At 42.8% G+C, this 14,648-nt stretch overlaps 1 protein-coding gene across 1 annotated transcript in view; it reads left to right on the forward strand.

Annotated features, from left to right (window-relative positions):
* LOC139276244 (gamma-taxilin-like) overlaps window positions 1–14,648 on the forward strand; it is a 42,678-nt gene that overhangs the window by 8,184 nt on the left and 19,846 nt on the right. Inside the window, exon 2 of the mRNA XM_070893950.1 lies at window positions 5,474–5,565. Coding sequence (XP_070750051.1) covers window positions 5,474–5,565 — 92 coding nt within the window. The remainder of the gene's footprint in view (window positions 1–5,473; window positions 5,566–14,648) is intronic.

Raw genomic sequence — 14,648 nt, forward strand, 5'->3', positions numbered from 1 at the left:
AAACGGCGCACTTGCCTGAGGTGCAGCAACTTTGTACTCCAAAAAGCAGCGCCGAAAATTTATCTCGGTATTCTCCCTGCTCCATGGACCATCGTAAGCCTTGGCGTGGTGTGGCAAAAGCAATGGTGGGAGGAGCCAGGTTCCGGCGCTGAAAACAGTGCCGGGACCTCTGCACATGTGCGCGCATGTGTAGTAGCTCCACGCCCCCAGAATCTGAGAGTGCGCTGAGCAGGCTGTGTGGGAGGGGCCGAAGCGCGCCACCCCTATCCCTGGCCAAATGTCCTTCATCGGTGGCCCGCTGCCTTATCCAGCTACACCAGTAAAAAGGAGGTCCGACAGAACCAGAACCCCAGCAGGTTGTCAGTGAAACCCTGCAGCTGGTTAGTATGCTGATGTTTTCTACAAGGGAATCAGTTTAGAAGTAGATAGGGTTAGGTTAGGTTTCCAATGTCTGAAACAAATGGGAAGCATTGAGACAAATCATGCTGGCAATATTCACAAGGCCACACAATGAATGGAGTAAGTGCATTGCACTTGGTCTATACATTTTGCTGAGTATTTATATGTCATTGGTTAGAATAAAGTAGGAGCCAGCAAAAGAATGCTACTGAAGGTACTGAAAGGGACTGTGTAGTTGGACACGGTTACTTTGTTTTTATTTGTTATTGATTGATTGCTTATTACTTTGGTCTTGGTGCTTTAGGTGCAGGGTTCCTTCTATTTTTTATTAATTAATTACTACTTACTTTTTGTGCTTTGTTTAGTGCTTTGTAAGTCTTGGTGCAGGTTCTCTCAGCTTCCTTGTATTTTGTATTTGTTATTGAATGCTTATTTTTGTGCTTTGTTTAGTGCTTGATGCTTTGGAATGTACTTACCTATGCTGATTTCTTAACTCTCCGCAAGGATTTTCTGTGCGGGCCACAAGTGCCCACATACACTGGCCTAAGTTAGTTTGAAGTAACTATTAGCTGTCCAAACTGGCTTAAATGGTCAAAACAGGTGTCAGTGGCTGGTAACACCCCCTTTTGGAAAAAAAACTAAACTAAAAAAAATCCTAACTAACTCACTTACACTGGTACAAATTAAATTGGCAGAATTGCGATTTTTAAGATACTCCAAAAAAAAAATCAAGTTGCTCCAAAAAAAACGGAGCAGCTCCTGGGCAAATTTGGGCCCTCAGTAACTAAAGCACAGAGAAGGGTGTCGATGGCAATGCAGGTGAGATCATAGAATAAAACAGCACAGAAGGAGGCCATTTGACCCATCGTGCCTGTGCTGGCTCTTTGAAAGCTAGCCACTTCCCTGCTCTTTCCCCATAGCCCTGCAAATATTTCCACTTCAAATATTTATTCACTTCCTTTTTGTAAGTTACTATTGAATCTACTTGCAATACCTTTTCAGGCAGTGCATTCCGCGCCAGTGACTTGCTACAGAATTTTTTTTCTCATGTCACCGCTGGTTCTTTTGCCAATTACATTAAATCTGTGTCCTCTGGTCACTGACCCTTCTGCCACGGAAAACAATTTCTCCTTATTTACTCTTATCAAAACCCTTCATGATTTTGAACACCTAAGAAATCTCCCCTTAACCTTCTCTGTTCTAAGGAGAACACCACCAGCTTCACTAGTTCCTCTGCGTAACTGAAGTCTTTCATCCCTGGTACCATTCTAATAAATCCCCTCTCTAAGGCCTTGACATCCTTCCTCAAGTGTGGTGCCCAGAATTGGTCACAATACTTCAGCTGCGGCCTAGTCAGTGACGTATAACAGTTTAGCATAACTTCCTTACATACTCTCTGCCTCTGTTTGTAAATTCAAGAAGTTGCGGTGGAGGAAGCCAATGCTTCGGAGGTTAACTATCTTGGATGACGACAGGATATTGAAGCTTAGCTCAAGGTTGAACAGGACATGGAGGTTCCACCACTTGAAGTAAGCACTGAAGGTAGCAAGGCCACAGAATGTACTCTGGATGAGAGACCTCAATGTCCATCACCAAGTGTAGCTTGATGCTAACACGACTGACCAAACTGGCAGAGTCCTGAAGGACATAACTGCCAGACTAAATATTGGGAAGACTAAAGGCCTGAATTTGTGCTTCCCACGGGCGCGTCGGAGATGCACACATGCGCCCATGGGGTCCCTGCAAGTTCCGGGTTTAGGTATGCGAAGCGCATGCACCTAAACCCAGAGCTTGCAATCTGTCAAGAATCCTCTTGACAGTCCACCGCTTCCGAAACTAAAGGGCCTCCTTAGGCGGAGAGTTGGGCCATTTATCCACCCCCTGCCCAGCAACTGTCCTTCAAAAGCAGGTGTAAGGCCTGCTTTTATCAGCGTAAGACTTTTAAAGTACTGAAAAATAAATAAAATAAAAATAATTTAAACATTTAAAATAAGGTAAGTTTATTTTTAGACCCTTTAAAATATGTAAATTTTTTTGAAATATGTAATGGTTTTTTTAAAGTTATTTTCAATGATTTTGGGGGATATATACGGAACTCGCATAAGTATGAATGGGGATTCTCCCATTCTGATAGGTTGGGCTGGCCCACGTGATCCCAGTGATGCGTATGAAACCCATGCGCTCCTGGGATGTGCCTTTACGAAGGCCTTTGCATGGAGGCCGAGGATCGCAAGGATTTATCCTTGGTCCCCTCCTTTTTCTCATCTACATGTTGCCCCTTGGCGACATCATCCAAAAACACTGCGTCAGTTTCCACATGTACACCCAGCTCTACCTCACTACCACTTCTCTCGACCCCCCCAACAGTCTCTAAATTCTCAGACTGCTTGTCCGACATTCAGTTCTGGATGAGCAGAAATTTTCTCCAATTAAATATTGGGAAGACCGAAGCCATTGTTTTCGGTCCTCGCCACAAACTCTGTTCCCTAGCCATAGACTCCATCCCTTTCCCTAATATCTGTCTGAGGCTGAACCAGACTGTTTGCAACCTTGGTGTCATATTTGACTCTAAAATGAGCTTGCGACCATATCCGCAGCATAATAAAGACCGCCTTTTTCCACCTCCATAACATCGCCTGTTTCCGCCCTTGCCTCAGCTCATCCGCTGCTGAAGCCCTCCTTCCAATGCACTTCTGGCTGGCCTCCCACATTCTATGTAAACTTGGTAATCCAAAACTCGGCTTCCTGTGTCCTAACTCTCACCAAGTCCCGTTCACCCATCATCCCTAAGCTCGCTGATCAACGTTGGCTCCTGGTTAAGCAACATTGCGATTTCAAAATTTTCATTCTTGTTTTCAGATCCCACCATGGCCTCACCCCTCCCTCCTATCTCTAATTTGCTTCAGCCCCACAAGCCCCCGAGATATCTGCGCTCCTCTAATTCTGCCCCCTTGAGCATCCCTGATTATAGTCACTCAACCATTGATGGCCGTGCCTTCTGTTGTCCAGGCCCTAAGCTCTCGAATTTCCTGCCTAAACTTCTTCGCCTCTCTTTCCTCCTTTTAAGATGCTCCTTAAAACCTACCTCTTTGACCAAGCTTATGGTCATCTGCCCTAATTTCTCCTTGTGATTCGGTGTCAAATATTTTGTGTGTCCTACTCCTGTGAAGCGCCTTGGGATGTTTATTATGTTAAAGGCGCTATATAAATACAAGTTGTTGTTGTTGTTTAGCCAATTTTGTATCCATGCAGCCCTTTAATTCCATGGGCTTAAATTTTGCTAACAAGTCTATTATCTGATATTTTATCAAACACCTTTTCGAACGTCCGTATACACTACATCAACTGCACTACCCTGATCCACCCTCTGTTTCTTCATCAAAGAAGTCGATCAAGTTTAGCAAACACATTTTGTCATGCCGACTTTGTTATTAGCTCATACTTTTCCAAATGCCAATTAATTTTGTCCTGGATTATTGGCTCTGAGAGTTTCCCCACCACTGACATTTGGCCTCTTGGCCTGTAGTTGGTGGGTGTATCCCTCCTTTTTAAAATAGTGGAAGATTATTTCCACTGCTTCACACCACATGCAACAGGGAAGTAGCTCAGTGCACTAGACACAGCAAGTATCCTGGGTAAGGTGCAGGAGACTCGTGCATCGGAGCTTGCTGCTCCCCGAGCCAAGCAGCTCCATTGCAGACGTGATAGTGGCATCTACCTGTTAATGTGGAGGGTCACCTAGATAAGGAAGATAACTCTAACATAGCCATGTACGGCCTGTCTTGTCCACTTCCTCCCAATCCTCAGTTGTGTGATGTAACATAAAATGCTGGAAATGTTCAGCAAGTCGGGCAGCACCTATGGAGAAAGAAGCAGAGTTAATGTTTCAGGTCGATGATCTTTCATCAGAATGTGAAACGTTAACTCTGTTTCTCGTTCCGTGAATGTTGCCTGATTTGCTGAGTGTTTCCAGCATTTTATGCGAATTCCAGCATTTGCAGTATTTTGTTTTTGAACCAAGTCCAATGATGTCACTTGCTGCACATGGGTTTCCGTTCATGGTCAAGAGCGGGATCCATGTCTGGGGGGGGGAGGAGAGAGAGAACATGGTGGGGGATGGAAGAACATGATCCAGGTCTAACCGAGGCGCGGAAATAGTTATCAGTCCCCCCATCTGGATCACATTCTCCCCCTCATCTAGCCGTGCACCCCACTTTTCCTGGATCACGTACCCGCCCCCTCCCCCCCAGCTCCTACTGTTCTCTCCGTGCTCTCCCCACTCAAATTCCTGACCTCCTCTGCACCCACCTGAGTTGTTGACTATCTCCCCTCGGGGTTCCTATTCTGACCCCTCTCGCCTATCCCCCACCCCGAGTTCCTGACCTTTTTCTCTCTCACACCAACCCCCAAGCTCCTCTTCCCCCTTCTCCCGATCCCATGTCCTCTTCCCACACTCCAATCTGCTGACCACCTCCAGGCAAGCAGATAGAAAACGGCTGGCAACAGGGAGGAAACATGCTTCAGACCGCAGACTCTGGCTAGGCGCCTACGTCGCACTGGTGGCGGGGGTGCAAGATGGTGTATTTGGAGAGAGCTTTTTGCATCTGTTTTTACTAGAGCATTGACCTAATTTGCAGAGAGGAGCTGGAAGAGCCTGACTATCAGTGAGCTGGGTTAAGTCATTGGTGACCAGTCCTTTCAGTGGATTTGCTGATCACGCCGCTTCAGCTCACTCGTGATTGGCCTCATCAACTCCAGGTGATCAGTATTTATTGATTAAATACTCCAAAATAGCTAATTCTATCTTTTATTTACATTGATTGTGGGACTTGGCATTTAACATTTACGTTCCAATTTAGCAATGATTTTAATATCCAATTCTGGCAGTGGAGATAGATTGTGTTGTTGTTGGAATCGGTCTGTTTACTGAATGGATTTAATTGCTCATTAAAACTTCAGTGATGGTGCAAAATATCCAGAGACTGATTCATTAACTAAGGTGATAAATGGAAATGTAGGTGTAAATTTTATGTCTGAAATAAAAATTGCCATTGATTCTCTTATTGCACTGCAGGGAAGGAAGTGATGCTGCTGATGCAAGCATTGAACACGCTCAGCACTCCCGAGGAGAAATTGGCAGCTTTGTGCAAGAAGTATGCAGATTTGGTATGTTGTGTCACTGGGACAAAAAACCTCACTTCTGCTATAACTCTACACATTAGGGACTGAGGAGAGGAGGGAGGGAAGTGAGAAATAGATATGGCTGCAGCTTTTGGCACCATTCTTCTGTTAACTTGTCACCCTTAGAACATCTTTGCCTTGAACATATAATGACTGACAAGAAAAGACAAGCTGGCCTATCGAGCCTATCCTGTACAATCATGTTGCAAGTAAACAGCACAACCCCCAGTGCTCCACATCCACTAGCAACAATATAATGTCCCTGAGGGAGGCATCAAAACAGAACCCCTAATGCCAACCCTCCCAAAAAAGACTTGCATTTATATAGACCTTTCACGAGCACCGTACATCCCAAAACACTTTACAGCCAATGACGTACTTTTGAAGTGTAGTCACTGTTGTAATGTTGGAAACGTGGTAGCCAAGTTGCACGTTGTAAGCTCCCACAAACAGCAATGTGATAATGACCAGATAATTTGTTTTTATTAATGTTGATTTAGGGATAAATATTGGTCACGACACCAGGGATAACTCTACTGCTTCTCTTCGAAATAGTGCCATGGGATCTTTTACATCCACCTGAGAGGGCAGTCGGGGCCTCGGTTTGTCGTCTCATCCAAAAGCTGGCATCTCTGACAGCGCAGCACTCCCTCAGCACTGCACTGGAGTGTCGGCCTATATTTTTATGTTCAAGTCTCTGGAGTGGGACTTGAACCCACAACCTTCTGACTTGGGCGAGAGTGCTACCCACTGAGCCACAGCTGACCATAGTCAGCCACAGATACCCACCCATAATTCTGTGAAATTCCTCTCCAAACCTAAAAACAATCAAAACTAGTTCCATGAGATAAGAGTGACCATATGTCACCCAATATTCCACCTAACTTTCTGTATGCAGCGATGTCGGCCTCCTCCAGGAATTACTTGCCGTTTTCGGTGAATCCGCACTCACTCCAGGAGCTGACAGCTCATTCCAGAGGTCTGTGACCCTCTGAGAAAAGACAAGACCTCCTGACATCTAACCTAGTTTTAAGCTTTATGCAACTTGTACACAGATCCCCTCGTGTCCCCTAGTCCCTCTTCAAATAATCTATCCACATGGACACAGTTGAGTCTCTTCATCGTTTTAAATACTTTGGTCAAATCACCCCAAAGTCTATACTTTTCTGGAGTAAAAAGATCCAGGTCTCTGAGCTTATCATGATAACTCGGGGCTCTAAAATTAGTATTAATGTAGTGGGTGTCCTCTGAACCTTTTCCAGGGCCTCTATTTCTCTCACCATGTGAGGGGATCAGAACTGGACACAGATTAGACCTACCCACGACCCTGAAAAGGTTTTTAACCTAGTTTGATGAGCATCCTTCCCTCATCAGAAGCTGACTCTTTGGAAAATGTTGAGGTGGAATATGTGACACAAAAAGATTTAGGAAGCCTTTTTTGTCACCAGTTTTATCCTCCTGCTGGGAAACAAACACAAGTTGTGCTCCAGTACCTCATCCAAGTAGGAGCACTGGTGTGAGTCGTGTCTGCAATTTGAGCTATTGGCCTAGAAATTGCGGCCGGAGGCGTACCTCCGGAGTACTCCTCCGGCCCGCGAAACAGTTATACATTTACCTACAGGCTCCCAGGCAGCGGAGAGTTGCGGTCTCAGGTGTACGGCAGCATAAAGGCCCAGGGACACTGGCGGTTCAGACACGACCCTGGGATTACGTGGTGCCGGTCCTCCAATCACAAAGGAGGATTCCGTAGCAATAATTTATGACGGGAATCCCCTAATGATATGCAATGTAATCCCCAAATAAATATACAAGCTACAGAATTCTAATGATTTTGAATTTCAATTTTATTCATAAGTCCCTTCATTGCACCAACCTTAATAAAAAATTTAATTTTTTGTTAAATAATTTTAAACGTCTTAATCTAGGCCAATATTTGCATAAACTCATTTAAAGTGCATATGCATAATTTGGGATTTTTAAATGTTTAATTTAAGCCTTATATATACCTTTACCTGATGAAAGCAGGCCCTAGGTCTGCTTTTACCAGCTGCACAAGTTGCGTAAGCATGAGTTGGGAAAATAACACAACTCTACGGCAGCAATACTCATTTTTCAGGCAGTTCGGATGATCTATACCTCGACAGATTGCAAGTTCTGGATTTCACGCATGCGGTAATCCAAAACTTCCGGGGACTTTAAAATAGATTACCATGGCGTACTCTGAGAGTAGGCCGTCACGGATACTGCAATTTCTGCCCCTTTAATTTATGGGGGCACTGCAAGCACCCTGATTCTGTCCTGCCCTGCCATTCACACAAGTACACTTAAAGCAACAATAGGAGCCTGGGCCATTTTGTTCCCCCTCTAACTCAGGGCATTGAGATCATTGGCAGAGCCTTACCATCACTCTGCCTCCGTGTAATCTGGAGAATGAACCTAACCTCCCAAAACAGTTCTGGTGCAGTGTCTTCCAGTGCCTCATCCAAGTAATCATTCTTTATGTGTGAGTCAAGGCAGTGAGTCTCCTAAAGCTATTCAACCGTACAGCATCAGAGCCAAAACTGATCCTGTCTTTGCCGCCTTCAATGGATACTTTCCATCAGGAGAGGGGACCATGTCCAATTTTCTCCATGGTAGCCTCGGGAAATTGAGGTCGATTTAAGTGCCTACACTATCGTCACAACTGTTCAGCAAACACACACAACAGCCTGGGGATTTAACCTGGGGCCATCTTGCTTTCTATAACTTAGCTATTCACTTGAGCTGCTGGAGGAGCCCAGATTACATTTTTGTATTTGTGATTTCCATGGATGTGAAATTCCTCAGCCCACTTGTGCTATTGGGAAGTACTGAGTGGAAACCCTTCACTTTTCCACAAGGAGAAGGCAGTCTCTCTTTCAATACTTTTGGGATTTATGCTAGATATTCTACCATGAATTCAGATCATTCCTGTAAATGGACCTAAAGTCCCCTACTATCTGGAGCATGCCTAGCATTTAGGTAAACATCAATAAAAGCAAGGATCATCCAAAGAACCATTTCCGCTGTATTCCAGTTCACTGAAATATACCAAACGTCACCACCTGGTGAAGGGCATTTTTAGTTTGTTTATTGTCTTGATGGCATTTTGAATGATCTCCATCATTTTCTGTTTTCTCCTTTTGAATCGGGGGAGGAGAGGGCTGAAGGCGAAGGAAGGATATTCTCCAAGGCAGTACCTATTGCTGCTGATAATTAAAGACTGTAAAGTTTCCTGCCCTCCTTGCTGGCTGGTGAACCAACCAGTCTCACCTGGCTGAAGTGTAGTGTCAGTCAGGTGGGCACAGTGCCGCCTTCATCATGGGCCTGATTATGTTATGGTGTAGACTTCCCACACTTTCCGTTAAGAGGCAGAATCCTGGTCATGGTTAAGGGTGCGACTAAAAAAAAAACTGTTATGAAGAATTAACACATTTTATTAATGTCATCAAAATTTTATGATGTTTTGCTTTCTTGGAAGACATTCGAGTCTATGCATTCTATACCAAAACATTGCATTGTTTTTGTTTGGTATTCTTACCCATCTCAAAGAGTTATAGTGCTCTTCTAAATTTCTCTCAACTATTTATTTATTCTCCCTTTTAAAAGTGATTATGGATTCTGTGTCTGCTATTGTTTCTGGTAGAGCATTCCATGTCCTAACGACCCTGCGAATTAAAAACACATGTTCTCCTAACCTCTTCCTTTGTTTTTTTTTATGGTTATTTTTAATTTACGCCCTCTACTTGCCATTTCACTGGCCGATGGAAATAGATTTCCTCCTCAAACGTTTCATAACTTCTTTTCATCTCTGTTCTGGTAAAAGAGCTTAGTTTCTCTGGTCTCTCTTCCTAACTAAAGCCTCTTATCCCTGGTACTTGCATAAGTTAAACATTTGTTTTTGTACTCTATACCCCTGCTTACAATACCTAGGATCCCATTTACAGCTTTGTCATCTTGATTTCCCCACTTTTAAAGATTTTATGTACTGCTGTTTTAATTTGGTTTCTTAATGGGCCAAAAATTTGTGGTCGGAGGCTTCTTGCGGGCGGATGCCTCCGACCAAAAATGTTTAAACAAAATTACCTGGTGGTCCAGGAGGAACAAACACTTCTGCTCCGAGGCCTAGATGCACAGCCCAGCGCAGAGGTCCACACATCCCAGGAACATAAGCTCAACCTGGGGCCACGTGGACCTGGACCACCATTCGCAATGTAATATTGATAATAATGGTGAGTTCCGTTTGAACGAGCTCCCATTACTATCAATGAGAATGCCCCCAAAAACACACTCTCAACATAATAAATGTAAAAAAAAAATCTCATGTTTAAAATTAATTGAAATTAAATTAAATGTTTCAGGAAAAAAAAAATTTTGAAAATGTTTTAATAGGGTGAGAAATTTTAAAGATGATTACAAAGGTATGACAACAGAGTTGGCTAAAATGGACTGGGAAAATAGATAAAATAGATTAAAGTGTAAGACGGTTGATAAGCAGTAGCAGACAATTAATGAGATATTTCATAACTCAACAAAAATATATTCCAGTAAGAATGAAAGACTAAGCAGGGAGATCCATCCGTGACTAACTAAGGATGTGAAAGATGGTATCAAATTGAAAACAATGGCATACAAAGTGGCCAAGATTAGTGGGAGGCCAGAGGATTGGGAAATATTTTCTAAAACCCAGCAAAGGATGACTAAAAAAATAATAGAGGGCAGATAGATTATGAGAGTAAACTAGCAAGAAACATAAAAGCAGTTAGTAAGAGCTTCTACAGGTATATAAAAAGAGAGTAGCTAAAATAAACATTGGTTCCTTAGAAGAAGAGACTGGGGAATTAATGGGGAACAAGGGAATGGCAGAGACTTGAAACAGATATTTTATATTGGTCTTCATGGTAGAAGACACTAAAAACATCCCAATACTGGATAATCAAGGGGCTTATAGGGAGGGAGGAACTTAATACAATCACTATCACTAAAGAAAAAGGACTCAGTACAATAATGGGACTAAAGGTGGACAAGTCCCTTGGACCTGATGGCTTGCATCCAAGGGTCTTAAAGAAATGGCTGCCGAGATAGTGGATGCATTGGTTGTAATCTACCAAAATTCCCTGGATTCTGGAGAGGTCCCAGCGGATTGGAAAACCGCAAATGTAACGCCCCTATTCAAAAAAGGAGGCAGACAGAAAATAGGAAACTATAGACCAGTTAGTCCAACATCTGTCATTGGGAAAATGCTGGAGTCCATTATTAAGAAAGCAGTAGCAGGACATTTGGAAAAACATAATACAGTCAGGCAGAGTCATCATGAAAGGGAAGTCATGTTCGACAAATTTGCTGGAATTCTTTGAGGATGTAACGAGCAGGGTAGAAAATGGGGAACCAGTGGATGTGGTGAATTTGGATTTCCAGAGGCATTTGATACGGTGCCACATAAAAGGTTGCTGCACAAGATAAAAGCTCATGGGCTTGGGGGTAATATACTAGCATGGATAGAGGATTGGCTAACTAACAGAAAAGAGAGAGTCAGGATAAATGAGTCATTTTCCAATTGCCAAACGGTAACTAGTGGGGTGCCACAGGGATCGGTGCTGAGGCCTCAATTATTTACAATCTGTATTAATGACTTGGATGAAGGGACCGAGTGTAATGCAGCCAAGTTTGCTGATGATACAAAGATGGATGGGAAAGCAAGTTATGAGGATGACACACAAAATCTGCAAAGGGATATAGACAGGCTAAGTGAGTAGGCAAACATTTGGCAGATGGAGTAAAATGTGGGAAAGCATGAGGTTATCCATTTTGGCAGGAAAAATAAAAAAGCAAGTTATTATTTAAATGGAGAGAAATTAAAAAATGCTGTAGTACAGAGGGACCTGGTGGGTCCTTGTGCATAACGCACAAAAAGTTAGCATGCAGGTACAGCAAGTAATCAAGAAGGCAAATAGAATGTTGGCCTTTATTGTAAAGGGGATGGAGTATAAAAGCAGGGAAGTCCTGATACAACAGTACAGGGTATTGGTAAGGTCACACCTAAAGTACTATGTACAATTTTGGTCTCCTTATTTAAGGAGGGATATGCTTGCATTGGAGGCAGTTCAGAGAAGGTTCACTAGATTGAATCCTGAGATGAAGGGGTTGACTTATGAAGAAAGGTTGAGCAGGTTGGCATTTAGAAGAATAAGAGGTGATCTTATTGAGACATATAAGATTCTGAGGGGGCTCGACAGGTAGATGCAGAGATGTTGTTTCCCCTCGTGCAGGAATCTAGAACTAGGGGACATAGTTTCAGAATAAGGGGTCGCCCATTTAGAAATGAGATGAGGAGGAATTTCTTCTCTCGGGGTCGGAAATATGTGGAATTCTCTACCCCAGAGAGCTGTGGAGGCTGGGTCATTGAATATATTTAAGGTGGAGATAGGAAGATTTTTGAGTGATACGGGAGTGAAGGGTTATAGGGAGCGGGCAGGGAAGCGGAGCTGAGCCCAGGATCAGACCAGCCATGATCTTATTAAATGGCGGAGTAGGCTCGAGGGGCCAGAGAGAAACATAGAAAACAGGAGCAGTAGTAGGCCATTCGGCCCTTCGAGTCTGCACCTCCATTCAATATGATCATGGCTGATCCTCTATCTCAACGCCATATTCCCGCTTTTTTTCCCCATACCCCTTGATGCCTTTTATTTCTAGAAATCTATCTATCTCCCTCTTAAATATATTCAGTGACTTGGCCTCCCACAGCCTTCTGTGGTAGAGAATTCCACAGGTTCACCATCCTCTGAGTGAAAACATTTTTCCTCATCTCGGTCCTAAATTTCCTACCCCGTATCCTGAGACTGTGACCCCTCGTTCTAGACGTCCAGCCAAGGGAAACATCCTCCCCGCATCCAGTCTGTCCAACCCAGTCAGAATTTTATACATTTCAATGAGATCCACTCTCATTCTTCTAAACTCTAGTGAATACAGGCCTAGTCAACCCAATCTCTCCTCATACGACAATCCTACCATCCCAGGAATCAGTCTGGTGAACCTTTGCTGCACTCCCTCTATGGCAAGTATATCCTTTTTTAGGTAAGGAGACCAAAATTGCATGCAATACTCCAGGTGTGGTCTCATCAAGGCCCTGTACAACTGTAATAAGACATCCTTGCTCCTGTACTCAAATCCTCTTGCAATGAAGGCCAATATACCATTTGCCTTCCTAACTGCTTGCTGCACCTGCATGTTTGCTTTCAATGACTAGTGTACAAGGGCATCCAGGTCCCTGTGTACATCGACACTTCCCAAGCCATCACCATTTAAATAATACTTTGTCCTTATGTTTTTCCTACCAAAGTGGATAACTTCACATTTATCCACATCATACCATGCATCTGCCATGTGTTTGCCCACTCACTCAACCTATCTAAATCACCTTGCAGCGTCTTTGCATCCTCCTCACAACTCACAATCCCACCTAGTTTTGTGTCGTCTGCAAACTTGGAAATATTACATTTGGCTCCCTCATCCAAATCATATATATATATATATATATATATATTGTGAATAGCTGGGGCCCAAGCACTGATCCCTGTGGTACCCCACTAGTCACTGCCTGCCACTCCGAAAAAGACCCATTTATTTCTACTCTCTGTTTCCTGTCAGTTAACCAATTTTCAATCCTTGGTAATACATTACCCCCAATCCTATGTGTTTTAATTTTGCACACTAACCTCCTATGTGGGACTTTATCAAAGACCTTTTGAAAATCCAAATACACTACATCCACTGGTTCTCCCTTATCTATTTTATCAGTTACATCTTCAAAAAACTCCAGTAGGTTTGTCAAACATGATTTTCCTTTCATAAATCCACGTTTGACTTTGTTTAATCCCATTGATAATATCTAAGTGTGTCATTATCACATCCTTTATAATAGACTCCAGCATTTTCCCTACTACTGATGTCAGGCTAATTGGTCTATAGTTCCCCGTTTTCTTTCACCCTCCTTTTTTAAATAGTGGGGTGACATTTGCCACCCTCCAATCTGCAGGAACTGATCCATAATCTATAGAATTTTGGAAGATGAGAACCAATGCATCTACTATTTCCATGACTACCTCTTTTAGTACTCTGGAATGCAGATCATCAGGCCCTGGGGATTTATCTGCCTTCAGTCCCATTAATTTCTCCAGCACTATTTTCTTACTAATTATCATTTCCTTTAATTCCTCTTGCTCAATAGACTCTTGGTTCCCTAGCATTTCTGGGACATTATTTGTGTCCGTGAAGACAGAACCGAAGTATTTATTTAATTGTTCTGCCATTTCCTTGTTCCCCATTACAAATTCTGTTTCTGTCTGTAAAGGACCTACATTTGTCTTCACTAATCTTTTTCTTTTTACGTACTTGTAGAAACTTTTGCAGTCGATTTTTATGTTCCTTGCAAGTTTACTCTCATACACTGTTTTTCCCCTCTTAATCAATCTCTTGGTCCTTTTTTACTGAATTCTAAACTGCCCACAATCCTCAGGCTTGCTACTTTTTCTGGCAACTTTGTATAATTTCTTTTGTTAGCCATGGTTGGGCCACTTTTCCTTTTATGTTTTTACATCAGAAAGGAATGTATAACTGTTGCAATTCGTGCATTCGTTCCTTAAATATTAGCCATTGCCTATCCACCGTCATGCCTTTTAATGAATTTTCCCAACCTCTCATAGCCAATTCATTCCTCATACCTTCGTAGTTTCCTTTGTTTAGATTTAGGACCCTAGTTTCGGATTGGACTACTTCACTTTCCATCTTAATAAGAAATTCAATCATGTTATGGTCACTCTTCCCTAAAGGACCCCGCCTACTCCTGCTCCTATTTCTTATGTTATTAATAGGTTAAAAATAAACTTACCTTAATGGATAGGGTTTTGAAATATAAAAATTAGTGATAAATTACATTTTTCTATTTTTTTAAAACTCTTAAGTTATCAGTCGTAAGAGTTTTAAGGACATTCGCTGGGCAAGAGTTGGACAAATAGCCCAAATCTCTGCCCATGGTAGCTCTTTACTTTTGT

This window comes from Pristiophorus japonicus, chromosome 11 (genome assembly GCF_044704955.1).
Source record: "Pristiophorus japonicus isolate sPriJap1 chromosome 11, sPriJap1.hap1, whole genome shotgun sequence".
NCBI lineage: Eukaryota > Metazoa > Chordata > Chondrichthyes > Pristiophoridae > Pristiophorus > Pristiophorus japonicus.